Here is a 21,421-nt window from a genome sequence, read left to right as displayed (position 1 = left end):
GTGGGAGTGTGTTTGTGTGGGAGTGAGTGTGCTGCTTAATTATCACAGGGTTGAGTTTCTTGCCTTTTATGTAATAATCATTGGAAGGTGCAAAGGTTTGGCAATTGAGACTTTCACTCTTCCTGTTTCTCATACCTGGGCAATAAGGTTATATTGGTTTTGCCTTATATGTTCTTTTGCCAAAGAAAAAGGAAATTTCCTCTTCTTTTCCCCTTTCCAAAAGGAAAAAAAAAGGGAAAGAGAGCTGAGGATCAAGTGAAACAGAAGTATTGCAAGAGTTAAAGAAAGATAAGTTTCAGTGTCTCAGAAATGCAGAATATTTGGATTTACTTTTTTGGACCAATCTTTTCATGGAACAGTGAACTCCCAATAACATCTGATTAGTTCTGTTCCTGCTATATTTTCTGACAGTCTGGGCTTGACTGTCTCCTCAGATTTGCTTTTACTGTGCAGGACTTAGTAAAAGAAATAGCTGTGGCACAAAGCTGGTACAAGGAGAGAGCAGATCCCTGGTGCATTATGTAATGAGGGGCTTAAATCCTCAAATTAATTCTATTTAAGATACAGTGCCTTTCTCATCTACCTACCAAATCTATCCAAAACCACATATTCATTGCCAAATTTGTATTCAGTTTTCATTGAGAAAAATCAGCTCTTCATGTTTGTAACATACATTGCACACAATGTTATTTTAATATCAAACAGGCTTTCAACCATAGCATGGTTTAAGCTGCTGTAATGAACAGGGCAAATTTTTTTCTTCAGATTTTTTTCTTAAACAAAAATATTCTCAGAAACTTTCAAGAAGCTTTTTGTTATCAGTTGTGCTTCAGAGCCAAGCACACAGGGTGCTGTTTCACTGCTCACCAGAAGTGCTTTTCCAGGGTAATGACTGGGAGCATTTAAAATCAGAGCAATCGCATTAAGTGTTTTGTTGTCCCAACAGCAGAAGCCTCATTGAGCTAAATTGGTTTTGCTACATTATCTATTGGATTAGCAAACCAGTTCAAAACTGATGGGAGAGCTTTTACTTTAACTGGGGTAAATGCTTTCATTTTTACCCAGAAACAGGACAGACATTCCTGGTTTTTAACCTCTTCATAGTGCTGTCACTATTCATGCCAGCATTACCTTCAAACAAATGCAGCATCTTGCTCTTCTTATCTTTCCTCTTGTGCTTTCTGATTCTTTCCAGCCTCATGAGGCAGCAATAGCTATTTTTTCACATCAGTGCAGCATTGTGCACAAGTGGCCCCCAGAAAGCTCTCATGAGCACACAGTGGTGCTTCCTCTTCTGTTGCCAAGGCCAAAGGAGAGTTTTGCAAACCCTTGGGCACTGAAAAGGCAGGATGTCATTATGGGCTGAAATCTCTAGGGTCATTCTGATTTTCCTTCTAATGCATTTTATCTTCCAGTTCAATAGTTGGAATGCCTATTTTGTCCGTTTATAGAAGCTCCAATTTCTGTATATCTACATTTTATTAACACTTCACATTTAGAATGATTACATTAACACATATCCCACTCTTTTTCTCACAGACACGCCAGTCCATAGAGCAGTACTATAAATTGCTGAAAGGAACACAAATGCTTTCAGGTGCAGCACAGAAAAAGTGCCTTCTCATCTGTCACATACTGGTTTTTTATGGCACTAGTACAACCCATCCAAAGTCAGCATTCAACTGCCATCAAATCTGGCTTATTTCACTTTATTTAGGGCATCATGAAATTAGAGTTGAAATGGAAATTGTCTTTAGATGTTAACAGGTCTAAAGCAGTAATGTCTGAGGATTTTTAAATATGATGATTTCAAATGGAAAAAAAAAAGTGAAGTACACACAAAAGTATAGAAGATTCAAATTTATGCAAAACTCCAATCAATGCACCATACTCCTTACTGAAATGTCTCCTCAAAAGTTTGAATGGCATCTGAATTTTCAGCTTCTGGCTCTGGAAACCAATTTAAGCAAATCTCCCTCTTGTTGATGGAGGTGTTTTGTCTTGTGCTACTCATGCAAGTGCAACAAGAGCAGCTGAAACTGCAGTTCCCCCTCAGATCCCCTGTTTCTGCAATGGACACGTTGCCATGTGTGTGCTCACAGGGCACTTCTCCAACTCCCTGCAACCTTCTGAGATATTTTTGCCTTTTATTTATGCTTCTGTCTACATCACTGTAGGCACTCTGACATTCTGGCTTTGGGTTTTTTGAGGAGATTGCTGCCACCTTTTACTTTGATCAGTCACGCTGAGCTGTGCACCTTGAAGATCTGCAGGCAAACTGGAGAAAAAATTCACTGAATAAATCTTGTGGAGCAGCCAGCAGGACCTGCAGCCTGTGACTGTCTCCCAGATGGAGAAGCAACTAATTCTGTCCAATAACCCCACGTGATCAGTCAGTTGGCTGCAGTGTAAGGAGTTATGTCAGGTGCACAATTCCAAACCATTTCTGCTGAAGTAATTAGATTAGACATTGCCTTTACAATATCTGCAGCCACCTTCTTGCTAATTACTCTCAATAACCAGCCACTGCACACTAGAGGGACCAGGGCAGTGCTTCCTTCTCTGCTTTTTAATAACTTTAATTCCCAAATTATGGATTATTTTCTTATGATTTGCACTCCTCAGTAACTTGCTGTGAATATTCCTCCAGCTGGATTTAGTCAATAATTTCACTCTTAGCAGAAGTTACCAACACTGACAGGCTACATAATAAACTAATAGCTGGAGAAAACAGAGGGATACAAAAAGGCTGGATTCTGCTTTCCCAGAAAAAGTAAATCTGATTTTAAACTAAAGATTATTTCTGATTTTTACAAGTATAACAGAGAAGGTGGCAGCACCATGGTCTTTCCAAAAGATGTTGTATTTTTGTGGTGATGGATCATGGAAAAAGCAACAACTTAGTATGGAACAGGCATTGTAAAGTCATGCTTCTGCTGCTTTTATTCCACTCTGCATTAAATCATTGTATGGAGCAGTAGGATTTATTCAGAGGAAGGCAGAAGAGGTTGCGTTTCCTTGGAGAGAAAGTGATTATGACCAAAAACACACTTAGAAAAAAATATAGTGTATTTCTGAAATGCAGCATTCCATCAGCATCAGGAACAAACAATAAGAAAAACAAATTAGAAAGAGGAGAAGCAGGAGGGAAAGAAAAAAGCTTGATTACCTGAATATATTGAAAGAGATGCAGATTTTCATTTGCTTTTCAAGTAAGGTGACATTTGAGTGATACTTGGCCTTAATTCAGCATGTGAGCCTGAGAAACAATGGTAAATGGTACCATGAAAGTACTGATTGGTGCACTTACCTAGCTGGAGAACAGGATTTGTGTCTCCTGAAGAGCTTTTCTTCTGGAAAACTCAGAGATACAGGAAAGAAATGATTCTAGCCATTTTTCAGACGATGCAGGGGAAGGGTTTGACTGAGATTCCTCAGCAGCTCAGGGTGAGATGTGGGAGCAGAGCCCAGGGGTGTCAGTTTGGTGGTGAGGGCTTGGTTTAACAATCACAGCTCGGTGTCTCTTGGGGTTTTCCAGCACTCTCTTGGCTGATGGAATTTCCATGATAACAGAAACTAAAGATTGAGGTGAACCTAACCTACAATGGAGTATATTTTCTATTACAGCCCAGTTCAAGATCATTGCCTAACCTACAATGGAGTATATTTTCTATTACAGCCCAGTTCAAGATCATTATTTTTTTCTTCAAAGCATTCTCTTGCTTCACTGATATGAGCAAATCTCATTCTAAGTTATAAATCTAAAATGTTTTAACTTTCCGTGCTGGTCATGTGAAATCAAACTTTAAATTTAACTTCTATTCAACTTCTATTTAAATCACAGCTGAGTTAAGGCAGGAGGAATGTGCCCAAACTCCACAGGGATCAAACCCTCCTTTCACCCTTATTGCAACTATTTCTTGTCAGCCACACGTCCAAGAGCTGCATCCTGAATCCAGCAAAGCTCTTCCCTCACCCCCAGCCCCTGCCTTGGTCTCTCTCCATGCCCCTTTCCATTTTCAGCTTTGCTTCCTTCTCTCCCTCTCTCTCATTTCACCTTTTCTTTTGTGGCAGTCTCTATTTTTAAAGCAACTTCTCACTTTCAAGGCAACAATATCCTGAAAATAAATTGTCCTTTTGTACTGTATTATATTGGCTTCCTACATTAACAATATTTCAGTTGTTATAATCCATATTCCAATATATTTACTGTGGAGGTTTTAGAGAATTATTGTGAAAGTAGTTTGTTGTGAGTACTCTGTTCACTTGCTGAGCTCACTGAGATTATTTACAGAACCAAGTGTTATTTTGCATGAGTTGGGTGAGAGATCTAGTCCTGAATTAAGCAATGTGTATGAGGACCCATAAATTTCACTGTTGAATAATGGAAGTGGAGAGGCTTAAGAGATTAGGTCAGCCTCTGAATAAAACCAGCAAAAATATCCAAAGCAACGGAATAACTTAAAGACAGTTATGAAATTTTTTTACTTCCCTCAGCTATTTAGGGACAGATTCAAAAAGGATATTTTCAGAGGCACACATGGTAGATTCTCAGTGAAAATTAACAGAACAAATTCTAAAATCACTCCTGCAAATGGAGTCTGACTTCCTTCGTTATCGAGCACCTTTCAAATTTTCCCCAATCTAACACAGGAAGCCTGAGCTTTCTCTGTGGTTCTAAACCACTTTATCTATTTGGGGGCCTATTAAACTAATAAACATTTCTGTGTTTAAATGTTTAAACTTTCATTAGCTCAGATCTGAAATGTAATACAGTCATTATTAACAATTCAGTAGAATTTTATGTAGTATATTTTATTTCATGCTGTGACTAAGAGCATTGAAATTTTTCAATACTTTACCCAAGACAAATAATATTTTAAGAAAAAGCCTCCACTCCCCTCTATTACCTTTTACTTTGTTCATGAGATTTTTCTGATTAAAAACTCCAACTTTAGCACTACTGTTAAACCTGGGCCAGCCCACAGATGCAGAAAACCACTCGGGCAGAAGTGAGGAATGAGCTCTTTCATTACAAATAAAAAGGAAATTATCTGAGTGTGAAAAGCCAAATCTTCATTACTGATCAACCTTGAAGTGGAGGAAAACCATGGTCATTTAAGATTTAAACTTTTGCTACAAATATGTACATATGAAAAGTTGTCTCATGGAATTACAGGAAAGGAAGAGCTGGACTTGTTTGGCAGAGTGCAGTCCCAGGTATCAAATCAGGTCAGCAATAAATTGCTGCTTTAAGTAGGAATTCATAGCAGGACCTTCTTGGCTTTGGAAGTGTTTGAGCTCGTTGGAAAATACTTTGAGAAGAGGTGCCTCCATTCAGTTTCAGTGAGGGCTTTTTAGCCTGTGGGTATTGTTCAGTTTGTAGGTCTTGGGAAGAATTTTCCTTTTTTTGTTGCCTTTACATTGTGTATGCAACCCAGTATATAACATTGACTGCTGCAAAGGCTGCTGGGAACACGGCTCTGGCATAAATGTCAATGGTGTCAGCATCAATGGGCTTAAAGAGGGACTTCAGGCCACCCTTTTTGTCCAGTTTCATTCCCTGCTGCTGTTTTGTCTCTCCAGTTTCTATTTCTATTGTGCCATATGATCCTGGCAGGCTTCTGGGAATTCGGTGCTGCCTGTTGGAAATGGCCAGTTCCTGGTTCACCCCAGCTATGGAGAGGGAAAACAGAACAATGGCATTCTTCACGTTGATCTGCAAAGGAGAGAGGAGAAAAATGGCAATTTACAGGGCAAGGACAGTGTCATTTATCCAAGCCTTCAGTGGCACCAGAATGCTGAAACACCCCTGGGATCCATATGTGGAGAATGGGATTTAACCCCTGCTTTGGCAGAACTGATGGAAGCTCTGTGCTGCCACATATAATTCTGGTTATGGCATTCCATGCTCTGAATTACTGAGGCACCATCCAGAACATTCTCAAAGCTTTTCTCAGGAAGAATTTGGAGTAAAAGGTCACAAAGCAGGGTGATTGCTGTGGCAAAGTTATTGCCAGAATCACACTTACTGACCTCTGCACTCTGCCTTCTCGCCTTGATCTTGTTCTTCTGCTTTTTCATGTAGTCAGCATTGAAATGTGCAAAGGCATATTCCACCAGAGCAGCAAACACAAACACGTAGCAGATCCAGAAGTAAACGTCCAGGGCCTTGATGGCAGAGGCTCGTGGGAGCGAGGATCGGGCACTGACCATCAGGGTGGTCATTGTGAGAACTGTGGTGATACCTGCAGGGTGCCATGGGAGAGAAATATGTGCACTAATATACATAAATAGATTTATTAATATGAATTATTATCATTTTCACTGTAAAAGCCCCTTAATACTGTGGCTTCTGATTTTCAAAACTTTTAAGAAACTGCATTTGTATGACTAAGGCAGCTTTGAACAAATTATTCTTGGTTTTATCCTAGATCAGGAGAAACAAAACCCAAATAATTAACCCTCAAACACTTTTACATCTGGACTGGCAACTCTTCATCAGACAAAAAGACCCACAAGATTCAGGAACATTTTTTTGCCACTGTCCCGGTTCCTTCAAATCAATTCTTTCATTTCTTTCACAGTCGTTACTGCTTTTAACCCTCCCTAGGTGCTTATTTGCTGTTCCTTACTGAGGAACTGCTCTGATAACACGACAGAAATTAAACCAGGAGAGAAATCTTTCAAACAACCCCCGTTCTGCAAATGTAAACACAAATGCACCTTAATGAGGATTATCAGAGCACAATTGCCACTTGAGCACTGCCTTCCCCTGAGCCCCCAGGCCTCTGTGTTACCTAGGGACACCCTGGCAGGCACGGCGGACTGGCTGATCCAGAAGGACACCCACGACATGGCCACCAGCAGGATGGAGGGCACGTAGGACTGGATGATGTAAACGCCCCGGTTCCGCCGAAGGTGGAAGTGGAGACTGAGCCTGGGAAACTGACCTGCTGGAAAGGAGAGCAGGCACAGGAGGTTCTGGCTGTGGGAATTACACTTAGACTGATATTTAAATGACATTTCAGATAACGACACAGAGCTACACTCTTTAGCATCCTCTGCACAGGGGTCACAAAAAGCTTTTTTGATGCTGTTGGATGGATGCTTCCTAAACCCTGCACGAGGTTCTGCAGCTTTCATCAGCTAAGAATAGGTCAAATGATTTGTCTCAGGTCATATCAATGCCAGATCTGAAAATAAAATCATGAGTCTTCTCAAATAACAGTATTGCTTCAAAATGTGTACTGTCTTATCATCTGCTGTAGAAAGTCCTCCAGATACTAAATTTAGATTTTTTAAAAGGCCAAGTTAATTTCAAACTCAAAAAAGAGCTTAGAGGAGATGTGCAGCATAAATGAGAATCTGAATACATGAAAGAGGATGAAAAATCAGCAGGAAAGAAATGACTCCAATCTTGTACAAACATTGCAATAAGCCCAGTGATAGACATACACACCACTGACTTCTACGGGGTAGAATTAGACTGATCTGACTGTACGTCATAAGCCCCAGAACATCAGGGCTAATGGAAATTTTTCTTGATCTGAAGTTGCAAATTAGGTCAAGAAAATGTGAGCTATACCTCAAGTGCTTTTATCAAGTGCTGTCTGGCTACTCCATGCAGGATTTTGTCAAGCAGAGAGAGCTGAAGGACAGAACCTGCTACAGTGGCTACCTAGAGGCTCAGCAAAGAATGGCACTTCTCACAAGTGGAAGATGAAGGAAACTCTTATCAGAAACCTGACAGGTTCTTAAATTAGTCACTTAAGGAGAAGGATTTTCTGTTATAGATAGAGGAGGTTTCTCTCTGCAGGAAAAAAAGTCAGGTACTGTCCCTGAATTGAAGAAAGATTCTGTTACCAGATTTGAAGTTCATGATTTCTGTTGTGAACTGGTAATTGGTAATTGTGAATTGAGCAAGCTGCAGCTTATCCAGCCCATGGATCTCCTCCTGGTTTTCTGACCAGTGGTAGACAATGTCCTCTGAAGAGTAGCCATCTGCCAAAAGAAAGCTGAGTAAACACAAAGTTCAAGGGAGAATTCATAGCAGAAGTTCTCTAATTCCTGTGCTATGCTGATTTCCACCAGACACGTTGCAAACGTGCTGAGAGTCAGTCAGGATCATTCTCTCTGCTTTGGAGAGGTGCAGGGCACCACAGCCATAACAGAAAGGGGGATATGAATGAGAGGGTTTATGTAATATGCAAATCCACAGGAAATCAATCTTTCCTACTTCTGCTGTTCATTGACAACTTGCTACTAAAGCATCCATTTCTTTAAAGAGACTTTATTTCTGTTTGCCTCACTGAAATGAAAACCCTCAAATTCAATTAAACCCTTCAACCCCCACCAAAACTCCCTGCAGAACTCCCTGGGAGAGGGAAGGAATTGCTGGGGCACTGTCTGCTGCCTCTGCATTTGCTGATTATGTAAGTAAAACTGTAGATTGCTATTTTTGACAGGATAAAATGGTATTGTGGTTAACAGCCTAGAAAACAAAGTCAGTGACAAAAAAGAAAACCAGAAACCTGCATCAACAGGCCAAGGGATCTGCTCAGGATCTGCTGTTTCCAGATCTCTGCAACCCTCAGGACCTGTGGGCTCCTTGATCTAAAATCCAGATTCACTTTCCCTGACTGGGTGGTCCTTGCTTGTGTCAGTGGTGATTTTCATTCAGAAGTATTAATGCTCATGGGAATTACATGCTGATCATAGATTAAATACAAGCTGGATAAAATATAAATCCATTCTTCACCCTCCTTTGTGAGTACAAATGAATTAAGCCCATCCATGCAGCATTCTGATGGATTTCTGTGTAACAGATACACGAATGCCAAGGCAAGTTAAAGAGCTGTGTGAAGGTTAGTCACAATGGCATTCATTAAAAGCAGGGAATTCTTTCTTTTCCCTATTTTCTCATAAATTAAAAATAGCACATCACATTTTGCCGGTGGGCTTTTCTACTTGTTCTCACTGAATTTGATACAAAGCTCAGTAATGCCAGTGACTGTCACAACTGCACAGGGTTTCACATGAAGCACAAAGTTGCAAACATTTGTCAGCAGGACTGTACATTGTTCAGTCCTAGAGATTTGGATTGGACCAGGGTTGGACTGGTATTGAGAAGTTCACTGTTTAATGCCCAGCACAGGGCATGAAGAGATTTCTGTTCACTTAAACCCCTCTGACTAAAGCAGAGTCATCCCAGCCCAGTCCAGCTATCTCAGCACCACTCATGCAGCTTTTCACAAAGCACAGAGGTACTCAGCCCTTACAGCTCTCCAAATCCAGCATGCATTCCTGCTCATCCATGGGGTACTTGGAAAGGTCCATGTCACAGGCCACTGTTGAGGTAATCCTGTGTGGAGCAACAGGAACACCACTTAGGGACATTCAGACAGAGCATTTTCCTCAGAACTCAAAAGACTGAGTGGAAAACTTTGAAACTTTAATGCTAACAAAGGAAACTACTTTCAAAGTCCTGCTGGCTGCTGCCTGAGTCTGTGGGAAACCCAGAGGCAGAAGGAATTGAAAAAAGGTCAAATGACTTGTGTAACGTCAGAGGATTCTGCAGCTACTGATGATGATAAAAAGGAACTTTCTGATTCAATCTCCTCCCTTTCACTGTCCCCAAGATCACTACCAATACCTTAAGGGACACTTTGGACTTACAGTTTCAAAGGTGCACATTCATTATCTTTCAGAACACTACACAATTAACTGTCAATATAGTTACTGAGTTCCAGCCACAGCCCTCTTCAAAAGTGAGAAATGCTACTTTGTGTGTGTGAAAGATGGGGGAGCTGAGCCTAAATCAGGCTCACAGCTCCCTTGGAAAATAAAGAGGGAGTGCAGAACAGAATCTTTGCTCTGCATTCAGCACCTCTTTGCCCAGTGGCCAAAGCCATGAGGGGCTTCTCTCCCACTGAGGGCATTCTGGCCATGAGCAGTGACTGCACAGTGCCAAATGTGTCTGTGCTGCCAAAGGGACCTTCCTGACTTCTCAGAAAGAAAAGGATAGCGGGATAGGAGCTTTCCTTCAGTTTTTAACCAAAAATTATTTCAGGAAATCCTCCTAGGAATGCTGGCTGATTATAGAACATTCAAAAAGTTAACGCACAACAGAGAACACTTGTAGTGTTTGTCACTCACCTGATGCTGTATAAAATGACTCCATCTGGCTGGAGCCTGATGAGTTTGTTCTCCACAGTCACATCATGGAACCAGGCAGACTTGGCATTGACTATGAAGGTGTCTGGCAACCAGAGCTTGTCCACAAACCTGCTGTCCAAGCCCAGAGTTTCGTTGGTGTGGTTGTAGGACAGACGATCGTCTCGCCAGCTCTGGTGCAAAAATACTGTCATGGTGTATTCCTGTGACAAGAGAAATCCTAATTAAGAAGTGATGCTGACAATGATAATGTCTTGGAACTTAGCCAATAATCAATGTCTTAGCCTGGAAATATATTATTTGCTTTCAGTGCAAATACATATTTTTACACTTAGTCAGCCAGGGAGCTGCCCAAGCAGTATTTTGGTCATATGCTCCTACTATGGATAGGCACAAGCTATAAAAAAGTGATTCAATATCAATGTTACACATAACACATTGCAAGAGTTGCATAGGTCTTGACAGAGAAAATCAGTTTACATAGCTCAGCAAATTCAGCTTCTGGTTTTGAACCTTTGCTTTTTTAAAGCAAAACTAAAAAATCTGATACTGTACCATGTTCACCTCTGAGATGTGGTCAATGCTGGCTACTTCAATTGCCAGAGCAACGTTAACGGGAGGACCTGAGGAAAAAATGTTTGAATGTGGTGATTTATATCATCATGGTACCCACAAAGATATCAATGACCCCTGACTGTTAATTCTTTCATCAGTTCACTGAAGTGTTTCCCATTATAAAGTACATTCTTAAAGCAAGAGTTTTAAATCTTTTACCAATTGTGCCCTCAATTTCCAACAGCACACCTCACTTCAGAGATAAGAGACACGAGATAAAATCACAACTACTGAAAATCACAGAATCCTTTCTGGAAATCACTTTATCTAGTTTAAGACAGCATGACTTCAAGCAGATGCAGAAATTATCACCATTTAATGAAATACAAAATTCCTTCAACTTAGATGTCAACGATTTAAGAACTGCATCAGAAGCCTGTCTTGCTGTTGAACAGTCTGTCTCTTGTCAAAATCAAGCAAAATGTTGATTGTTATTTTTTTCCAGCATCCAAGTAAAAGACAATCACAACTTTTTAATTATTTAAATATGAATTTCACATAAACATCAGAAGGCTTAAGAACCAGAGAGACATTATTCATTCTCCAAGTCTCACCTCCAATCCCAGGCCTGAAATTTCTTGCATAACCTTTCATCAAATCATCCAGGTTGGGCAACCAGGAGATTTCAATGTTGGAACCTATGTAATCTCCGATGTCACTCATAGCTCTGGGTAAAGAGAATAAATGTCTTAAAATTTCCTATGTTTACAAACAGAAGAATGACAGCAAATGGAAGTTATTGACTTATTTTACACCATGGACCACCTACAGTAGAATCAGCTATATAGGGGATTTTTATAGGTAGAAAAACCATTTCAGATATTTCTGTTTAAATCAAAATAAATTTCAGGCAAGACTGTGGGATCTTCAAGAACAAGCCCATACTTTTAAAAGTTTCTTTCTAACAAAAAGTGGGAAAAATAAATTTAAAAACTTAGAAAAGCATGAGGGAAATGAAGATACTCTGTATACTGCCTAAAATGCATCTGTGAACTCTGAAATGCAGCTGTGACAGCTTCTTACTATACAACAGCTGAGATCAAGAAGACTAGAGCATTGTTAAATGTGACAGGAAAACAGGAAAAACTGCCCATCTGGAATCTGGATGGCAGGCAGCAGGTTTTGCCTGGAAGATGTGTTGCTGTGGGATTTGTGCTCCTGCACAGCCTCTCCCAGCAGTCAGGCTCCCTCTCTCAGGTGCCTCTTCTTGCCAGGCCAGTGATGCTCATCAAGTCTTTGGTTGCCATTTGCCAGCCTGTGGGAATCCATAAAGTCAGAGGGTTTTTAGGAAATGGTTAAAAAGGAGTATTTAGGCCTCAGGATGTGTCCCGAAGTTCTGTTACAGCAGAAAAGTTTCCCAAGCAGTAGACGTGACAAATAACAATAGGACTTTGAAGATTTGGCTTTAGGATGGCAACAAGTTTATTTAATGCATATCTTTAGAAGGTTACTGTGAATAGAGCTCTGTTCTTTGTTTCTTATGAAGTATTCTTTGTTTTAACTATCATTACATATGTTTTATAAAGTTGGATGGAAAGCTTGTCAGTATGTCTTGTTTTGGTGTGATTGGCTGAAATCTAAACTGAGATGATTTTATGTCATTCCGTCTTACCCCACCTTCGGGGGCATTTCCCATTAGGCCAGCATGCTGTTAACATCTAACAATGTTCTGAGGCTGATGTGTTAATAATAAGAATAAAAAAGAGCTGGTCTGGATTTGTCCAATGTTGTCCATATTTGGACTTTTTGCCGCGGCAAGTGGGTTCCTCTCTTGAGACGTGGGTTCCTGACACCATTGGATCTATAGCTACCCTGGTGCCCTGACACCAGCCCCTCAGCCCTGGCACTGATGTGGAAATTCCTCCATCTCTTACAAACAAAGGCAAGGTTGTGTTATCTTCATATTCTGCTAAACCTGGCAGGCTCCAGTTGAAGATCTGAGCCTGCTCACGTTGTTCCTCTCTGCACTGTGACTGACAGGGCAGGAAGAGATAAATGAGGGGTGGGACAATGACAGCACCATTTGCAAAGAGAAAACTTCCCCGTGGTTTGAGAGGGCCTGAGACTGAATGCAGGTACGGGATCAAAGCAGCCTGAGCACTGGTTTAGCATCTTCCACTGAGCCCAGCTATGAATGTGGCATTTGAGAGGTATCTGTGACTTGTAACAGAAGAGAAATGGTTAAATATCCATGGAAGGCTGCAGAGTAATACACCACAAACACATTCTGCCTTGGTACTTACATAACTTTCTTAGAGTGTTCATGTGACATTGACCCACATAAAGCACATGGTTTTTCTCTCCAAAATATGCCAGCCTGGGCACTCAGCTCAGCACAAGCAGTTATTGCCAGCACAGGAACAGAGCATCCCACAATAACCAACTCTTCTCACAGAGACTGAAAGAAAATCCTTTGATTGCCCTGGTCTTCAAATTCTTGTCTGGACTCAATGATACAAGGAAGGAGTTCTGGGATTACAGCGTGTAAATGCCAGTTTTGAGCAGCACAGCCACTGAAATCTTGCATTAGCAGAGCTGCCAAAGCTTCTGTGCCCTCCCAGCACAGGGACCCTGCTCCAAGGGCAGCTTCATTGGTTCCCAGCAAAATGGGATGTTAAACTGCACTGCTGACATTTCCTTGCCATGAGCACACTTGTACGTTCCTCTCCAATTACCATCCCAGCTACTTCTCAGCTCCCTCTGTCTCTTCTGAGCAATATGAAGGATCTTGGAACACTCCAGGACGTGTTTTCAGCTACATAAATTGGAATAACATAATTGATTTAGACAAGGGCTTTGAAGATTTATAACAGATGTTGACAGAGGTTTTTTCCTTCTTTATTGGGTCTCATCAAATATATCAACACTTCTTTCTATCAGACTGCTGGTCTTTCAATCATCCAACCTCATTATTTACTGTAATGTAATTAGAGCTTTATAAGAAGTTTGTTTAAGAACATACTTATTTGTAATTCACAAGTCCCAGCCATAGACATGGAAAGGTGCTTCTAATCAGTAAAATGTCAGAGACCCTTTTATATGTAAAGAATTATATTCTATGTCTTTTCCTAATTAAATAGCTGCAGTAAACTTGAATGGATATATCTGCTGAAAATCTCTTTGGCTCCTCAATAGAAGGTGATGCCTTTCAGCTTCTGTTGCTAAAGCAGCAACCAAGTTCAGGAAAGTGTTTTGAAAACAGAATTCAAGTCAGGGGGTGACAGCACCGTGGTGATGTGTCCCATGTGCTGATCGTGTTTTGACAAAGCCTGGAGTTCAGCTGTGCTCCTGTGTCAGGATTCTGCTTTAATGGCATTAAGGAAAGCCAAGGAGCTCAAAGGAAGTTAAAATGATGAGAGTCGGGTTAAAGACTGAGGGCTACAGCCTGCCATGTGTTTTAAGAAGATTACAATCTAGAGGGAGTTTTACTTAAATATCCATGACACAATTAAAATAAATCTTGTTTCTATTATTAATAAAGCCTTAGGGTCAGATCATCAGTGTAACAAATGTGCTGGAGTTAGTGGAGCTATATGCACTTAATACCAGGGGGGTTATTAAAATATTACAGCTGAAATAATTTTATGGCTCAATTTACCATGTGGTGAAAACCCCTTTGAGTCATTCCTCTAGACTTCTACACATCACATCCAGTGCTTTAAAATGACAAGAAGAATGGTGGGAGAATTTCCTTCATCCTTGATAAGCAGTTGGGATTATAAATGGCCTAAAATATTATTCATTATTGTACCTGAAAAAGGAAGCCCAACATAGAAAGGATGCATTGGAAGGGATTAACTTTTCATAGTGTAAGCAGTAAGGATGAAAAGAAAGGCAACTGTTATTAGTTGATTCAGCAACTTCACTTCCTAATGTAAGCTGCTGTAAAGCTTGTTTCAGTAAGGAAAAGGACTCTGTAAAATCAAGATATTGATTTGTCAGATCCAAGGGGTAAAAGAGCTCCTGGAAAGCTTCTCTTTGGTTTGCACAGGCCAGGGTGGAGAAGCCTCAATGCTGAATGGCAACAGCCCTGGGGACCTCTGTCCCTCTGGAAGTCATTCCCAAAGGGAAGGCTGAAGATGATCACACTCTGACTCTGCACACATCTCATTTCAAGCAGATATTTTTGAGGACATGTTTGCATCTGTCCATATCTGGGGCACTGGGAGAACTTCAGCTGGGCTCATTGGAAACAGATTGCTGCTGTCTAAAGCATGAAAGCAATAGTGAGCTCTCCTGCACAGACAAAGGGAAAGGAAATCCCATTGATAAACTGCACACACCTGTGGAGCTCCTCTGTCCCTAATATTGAGAAATATTGATAAAGCAACTCCAAGCAATGAATGTCACATGACAGAGCAAAGAACTAGATGTTCCAGAATTAAAAGTACACATTTCCCAAAATCCTTCCAATCCACACTGACACCTCCCTGCCAGCTGCTGCAGGACCAGGACTTCCTACAAATGTGGAGTGACTGGGGGGAGAAACATCAACCAACTTGGCCAGCACATCTTCAAAGGCCTTGTCAGCCAAGTGAGCCATTAGCCTGTCTGTGCTCCCCTCCACAACACTGCTTGGAAACCCTTGCTAGAAGTTTGTCAATATTATTAGAAAATATCTGGTATTTAAACCACACCAAAGCAAGAGGCAATCTGTAAGTTCCATGTGAATGAGAGCACAACAGCAGCTGAGCAAGGGATAGTATAGACAATTTCATGTTTCCCAGCAGTGCCAAAATCTCCAGGATCACTGCAAAAAAAGGCTCAGAATCCTTGAGTCAGTGGCCAGTGGGACACAGATTTGAGGCCACACTGGTTAGGAGGGTGCACTGATCTTCTGAAAAATTCACACAGCAGAAAGATGTGGAAAACTGCTTTTTGCATCTTCTGTTTCTTCTCTAGATCTGCTAACCTGATTCTCTTGGGGATTGTAACATTGTTGTTATAGGAATCTTTTAACCTGGCAGATGGAAACCAGTTTGATGGAAGACTGGGATCAGTACATTTCATTTTGATAAGAATTTGGGACAGATGTCCCAGATGTCATCAGCACTGAAGAAAACTTTTCCTTGGGAAAAAGACAAGGAAAATCCTGCAAGGTCAGTGAACAATCTGACCTCTGCCAAACTCCAGGATTATCCACAGCAGTATGTATATCCTTCCCATCTGCCATTCCAGACTCCAAGGGAAGCTCACTGTAAATATGTTTTGTATTTTGAAATGTAATTGAAAAGGCATTAGGCTTAATTCATGGCAACCTTTAGAACATCAAAGCCTCTCTGGCAGTTTAAGCTACAGAAAATGGACCACTCTTTGCATACATTCACGTGTTAAAGCTGCTCTGTTTCCACAAATAGAAGTAAAAGGCTTAGGGAGACACACAGCAGAATGACAATTAAATGCAAGAGTATAAAAGTCACTTAACAGAGTGGAAACTTCAATATTAAATATACACCTATTCTAATTAGAGAATTAAAATCTCTTTCAGTGAGAAATTACACAGTACAGACACACACCCCAAAACTCCTTCCTTTCAGAAGTGCTCTTTCCTCACACAAATGAAGAAATATTTCCCCAAATGTCTTTCTGCAGATGATCTCATTCACTGTGGCACATTTATTATTGCAGCATCCACAGCATCTCAAACCCTGATAAAATAGTGGAAGGCACATCTTTGTCCTGAAGACCTGTCAATCATTTAAATGCCTTTAAAGATTCCTTGCACTAATCACTGTCTTGAGCAGACCAAAAACCACAATTTATAAAAAATGTTTACCTGACTTAGGCAGAATTTGGCTCATTCACTTCAGACAAACAACACACATGGCAGAGAAATTGCTTTGCACAGAGCTGAAACAGCCCAGGAGGGATTTCAGAAATGCTCTGAGGAAGAGCCTGCATGCATCCCCCACTTCCCCCCTGCCCATCCACAACATTATTTGCACTGGTAGTTTGGCTTTTAGGAAGTCTTTTGTCTCTTTTGTCTTACTGGTGAATTTCAAAGTCACCAAAATGTTCTTCCTTTTTTTTGAATATGGCTTTTTTTTCAATCTACAATGCACAGAACTCAGGAGCAGAGAATTTAGGGGTGTTGGATGGCCTCTATCATCAAAATTTGGAATCACACTGCATTTAGAAAACAAAAACAGGGCTTTAAAATGAAGCCATGGGCAGTTTTGCCCATTAATATGCTGCTATTCATAAAAGCATCTCATACCAAAAATATTTTTACTAATGAAAGGATAAAATTTCACTTCAGTTCTGTTTAACTGATCCAAAGTACACACGCAAGTGAGGCTACTCCCTTTTTACAAGATTAAACAGTGTCCTGCCATGGCCACCCTAAATCCTGAATCCAACCAGAGAAGCTTTCCTTGGCCATGGAATATCTCACACTTTGAAATATCTGGAAGACTACAACCTGAACAGTTGGAATTTAAATTAGAATTTGCCTTGCCTGAGTCTGCCACGAGTGGATGTATTCTTACCAAAATATTCACCACTATTGTGTAACTGGAGAAGGAAAGTCAATTAGGGAATTAATAATAAAATAAATAATGTCTCCAACAAACATATTCTGGCAGTTGCTGTGCCTAGGAGCAGACCTTGGAGACACAGGCTCAGAAGATTGACTCTTCCTCAAAATTCTCTCTTGTTTGTGGTCCTATCTACTCCAACATCACTTTTCAACCCCCAGCTTCAATGGCAGCCCAGTTGCAGAGGGAGGAACAGGCTCACTGAAATGATGGGCAAGCTGTGGGTGCCCTTAGGCAATAAGCAATATTATATACTCTGCCTTCACTGTAGCACTGGGTTGCTTCAGAGGATGTCAGGATCTGACCCTGATAACAGATTCAAGGTCACAGGATAAATCATTCTGTCAATCCTGACTAAGAGCAGTTGACTTGACACTTTCTCTGAGCAAGGTTCTTTTCCTTCCCAGCGAAAAATATCAGATGTCCCTGATTAATTCCAAAAGGTGTAACAACAACGTTGTGTTTTACTACAGTTCCCACTTTGCCTCTTGCACTCCTCTGAAGCTATTAAGGATGTCTATGAAGCAGGAGATGTGAGACCCCTTTAATGCCACAGCCACCCCTGCTCTGGGGGGTGTAGGCATGTTTTTACATGCAGCAAGTTCTTTTTTACTCCCCCCTCTATTTTCATTGCGTAATCATGGCAAGCTTTCTCCACATCCAGCCTCCAGATCTGGAGAGAATAAGAATATACCGAGACCGGCGCTGGTTGCCTAGCTAACACCTTCAGAGGAAATGTGACTGAGAGCTGCAAATATACATCTTTCTTTCAAATTTATTATTTTAAAAAATGGTTTGAGTTCTCCAATTTTTTTTCCCCTAAGATCTCTGACAGTCTCTTCCTGCTAACCCAAGTTGAGGAGACTTAATGAACTCATTAGAAAGGGATGGTTGGATTTTGGGGTTTTAATGGCACCTATGGAGGCCCTAAGCAAAGCTATTGAGCTGGTGCCCCACTGGTTGTGCTGGGGTTTAGGGAAGAGTTTCATGTTCCAGCAGGCCCCTACAGAGCTGCTGGAGGGGCTGAGGCTGAGCTGGGATATTGCAGTGCCTTGCAAAAAGTGATTGCCCCCAATTTGGAGTAAGTGCCCTCGGGAAAAAGGTTCCAGGAGCATCCTGTTAAAAACACAGCCCTTGACTAAGCAAAGAAACTGCTGCTCCACTGGCAGAAGTGCATTCTCAGCTAGGGAATGAAGAAAGAAAAAACTGAAACAGATGAGGCACATTAAGGAAACTCTTCACTCAAGGGCCCTTTTTCTCCTGAACACTCACTCCAAGCAGTCGTGGCCCATAAGTGCAGAAATCATCCCTGGGCAAAAGTGGGAGCCCCAGCCCGAGCTGGCATCACTCACTCCAGTACCCCGAGAGAACGGCTGCCTGAGGCCAGGCTAAGAAAGAATGAGAAGATGTTTTCTTACCTGATACACCTGTGCTGTTGGGTGCACAGTAGAATCAAGGCAGGAAAAACCCAGGTAAGAAATTCCATTTTACTCCCATTTATTAGACAGCAGCGACCAAAACCCAGGTTGCCCGGCTCTCCTGGCAGCTCCAAAGCTCCAGTGGCTTTGCCATTCTTGCCTGCTGCGCTAAGTTGAGGCTGAGTTTAAAGCGATGGATGGTTGCTCAGCAGCAGCAGCCCCCACAATCTCCACAGTGCCCGGGAGCCATGCAGGCAGCCCGGCACGGAGCAGGGAGCAGGGCAGCTCTCCCCTCCTCTCCTCTCTTCTCCTTCCCTCTCCTCCTCTCCTCTGCGGGTGGCTCAGTCCCGCCCGGCTCCGCTGCCCTGCTCCCGCATCCCTCCCCTGCCGCGGGCTCTTCCTCCGGCCGCTCTGCCCGCCTGCGAGGCTGCTTGCCGAAAATAACCTCCAAAAGGATGGATTAATCCCACGGAGCGGGGTGGGAGCAACTCAAAGTGCTCCGGAGCCACTAATGTCCTGCGCGCATCGTGCCGGGGAGGAGCGGAGGAGCTGCAGCCCGAGCCCAGGGCAGGGGCGGCCGGTCCCGGGGCGCTCGGGGGCGCGGAGCCGCCGTGCCCGCTCCGCACGGGGCATGTGAACCGCAGGCACCGCCGCCGCCGCCGCCCCCCGCCGCCCCCCCGAGCTCCCGGCAAATCCCGGCGGCACCGCAGCTGCAGCCCGGCTCCCGGCATCGCTCCGAGCGCCCCGCCGCTGGAGCCGGGGAGCGTGCCCGGGGAAATGCCGCCTCTCCGCTGCTGCCTGCGCGCTGTCCCGGCCCGCCGGTACCACCGAGAGGGGCAGAGCCCGCTCACAAACTTCTGCCTCGCCGCTCTCGGGCTCCCGGGGGCTGCTCTACAGTGAAACGCTCGGAGCAATTCCCTGCTCCATCCCGGGCTGCCATCGTCCAGCTTCCACCGCTTGTGCCTCGCGAACTCCCGGTCCCTCCGCCGGCTCCCGGGCACGGCCGCTCCCGGCACGGGGCCAGCGCGGCCCCGGCCACGACGCTGCTCGGGACCTCGGGCTCATCTTGACTTGCAGGTCAAACTCGCTTTTCTCCTCCATATTCGCTCTTTCCTTCTCTCCTCCTCCGCCTCCTCGGCTTTTTGGTGCTGTTCAATCTCGAATGACAATTTTAAAACCAACCCACAAAGGAAACAGTGCGAAGGAGACATTTTCATAAAACAAAAATGATTGTGCAGGTACCTTAGGCTAATGGACGGAGGCACCTGGGGTACAGTGTTGGATTCATCTTTTTGTCTTCTTAGTTGTGTATCGTTATTTAGGAACAACATTTCAAATGGCTCCTGAGGGGTGGTGGGTGAGGGGAATAACAGCCCCATGAAATCCAGGGGACCAGATGTACACAGCACACACACAAATGTAATACAACAAACACAGGCATGTCATAAACCTGGGAGAATAATGTAAGAGGTAATTTTCTTTCTGATCTTTTCCTCCCTCTGCCCATCTCAGTGGCAATCCTTTCCAAAAAGGAGGAAAAGACACAAATTTAACTCTAGGAGTCAGATTATTGCATGATTTTTTTTTTAGGAGGTAGATTGAAAGATTTTTAATGGTATTTACCTGGTGACACAAAGAACAGAGTGACTTTGTCTCTCCATCAACACATTCACACTTTTGGGGATATTTTCAGCTGAGATTTTTCATATTTTTCATATTCTTAAGGCTGATGGTGCTGTGGGCTACGTACCTATGCTGAGAATTCCTCAGCGTTGCTCTCCTCTGGCTGGAGAGCTGTCACCTAATTTACCAGTAAAAAAGAACAGTTTTCTATATCTTCAGCATATAGCTGTAAAAATATCCCAAAAATTCACAGAGGCACTTTGGACATTTGGATTGTGTCTGAGTGGATGACACGTGTAAGTGAGTGATGTGTGCATTTGTGTGTTGATATAAGCACACCATGTTCTGAAAGGACAGACCTTGCTACAAAAGTGACCACTGACACTAGTAAAAATACAATGGCAATCCTAAAAAACATGCGAGAGTTCTCTCAGATAAATAAACCACATTTTATCTACAAGGGTCTTATTTTATCCTCATAAAGGATGAGGACAAATGTTTGGTGATTCAGTTGGTTTTACATACAATACATATTTAAAATAGATTGGTATATATATATATATATATATATATATATGCACAACCCACAACCCACTCAAAATAAATAACTCCTATTGCCAAAGGGAAGAGAGGAGATAAAATAATAAAGGTCAACAATACATTCAATTTCCTACAGTTCTAGTTAAATATCCCAAACTCATTACAATCAATGACAGATTAAAATTGCTGAGACATAGATTAAAAAACTATTAAAATTGCCATTAAAACATCAAAACAAAACAAAATAAATAAGCTCTCCAAATCTTTCTCATCTAATCCTCTTGAAAATAATTAAAGCTTTCCTTTAGCTTTAGCTCCCGGCTGGGAACTGTCAAATAGTCTTAAAAAGATGGCCCATGATACTCAGTGTTTGCTAAGCCTTGTTTTCACTCTAACAAACTTCTCCTCACTCCCTGTGGCTGCAGGCAGCAGCTCCCATGGAAATGTCCATGCCAGGCTCTGACCTTCATGGGGGCTCAGGGACCCTCAGGACTGTGTGGGGTCCCTGCAGCT

At 42.3% G+C, this 21,421-nt stretch overlaps 1 protein-coding gene across 4 annotated transcripts; it reads right to left on the bottom strand.

Annotated features, from left to right (window-relative positions):
• Positions 1-1,242: 1,242 nt before the first annotated feature.
• GABRD (gamma-aminobutyric acid type A receptor subunit delta) lies at positions 1,243-19,384 on the bottom strand. 4 transcript variants are annotated; one of them, XM_074558426.1, is made up of 11 exons: positions 18,746-19,383; positions 11,346-11,458; positions 10,732-10,799; positions 10,159-10,379; positions 9,282-9,364; positions 7,867-8,004; positions 6,801-6,956; positions 6,037-6,248; positions 3,652-5,719; positions 3,311-3,599; positions 1,461-2,278 (listed from the first exon to the last, which is right to left on the bottom strand). In XM_074558426.1, exons 1-9 carry the CDS (start codon positions 18,811-18,813, stop codon positions 5,420-5,422), a joined length of 1,359 nt encoding a protein of 452 aa, XP_074414527.1. In that variant the 5' UTR covers positions 18,814-19,383; the 3' UTR covers positions 1,461-2,278; positions 3,311-3,599; positions 3,652-5,419. The 4 variants fall into 4 exon arrangements, with proteins under 4 accessions (XP_074414528.1, XP_005492694.1, XP_005492693.1 ...); XM_074558427.1 differs by lacking the exon at positions 18,746-19,383 and adding an exon at positions 16,568-16,686 and having other exon boundaries at positions 1,243-3,599; XM_005492637.4 differs by having other exon boundaries at positions 1,246-3,599; positions 6,801-6,953; positions 18,746-19,384.
• Between the last annotated feature and the right edge of the window lie 2,037 nt (positions 19,385-21,421).

The sequence above is a fragment of the Zonotrichia albicollis genome, chromosome 25 (assembly GCF_047830755.1).
Source record: "Zonotrichia albicollis isolate bZonAlb1 chromosome 25, bZonAlb1.hap1, whole genome shotgun sequence".
NCBI classification, from domain to species: Eukaryota; Metazoa; Chordata; class Aves; order Passeriformes; family Passerellidae; genus Zonotrichia; species Zonotrichia albicollis.
Note: the sequence above shows the minus strand (reverse complement) of the source record. Positions and strands in the feature narration are given on the sequence as shown.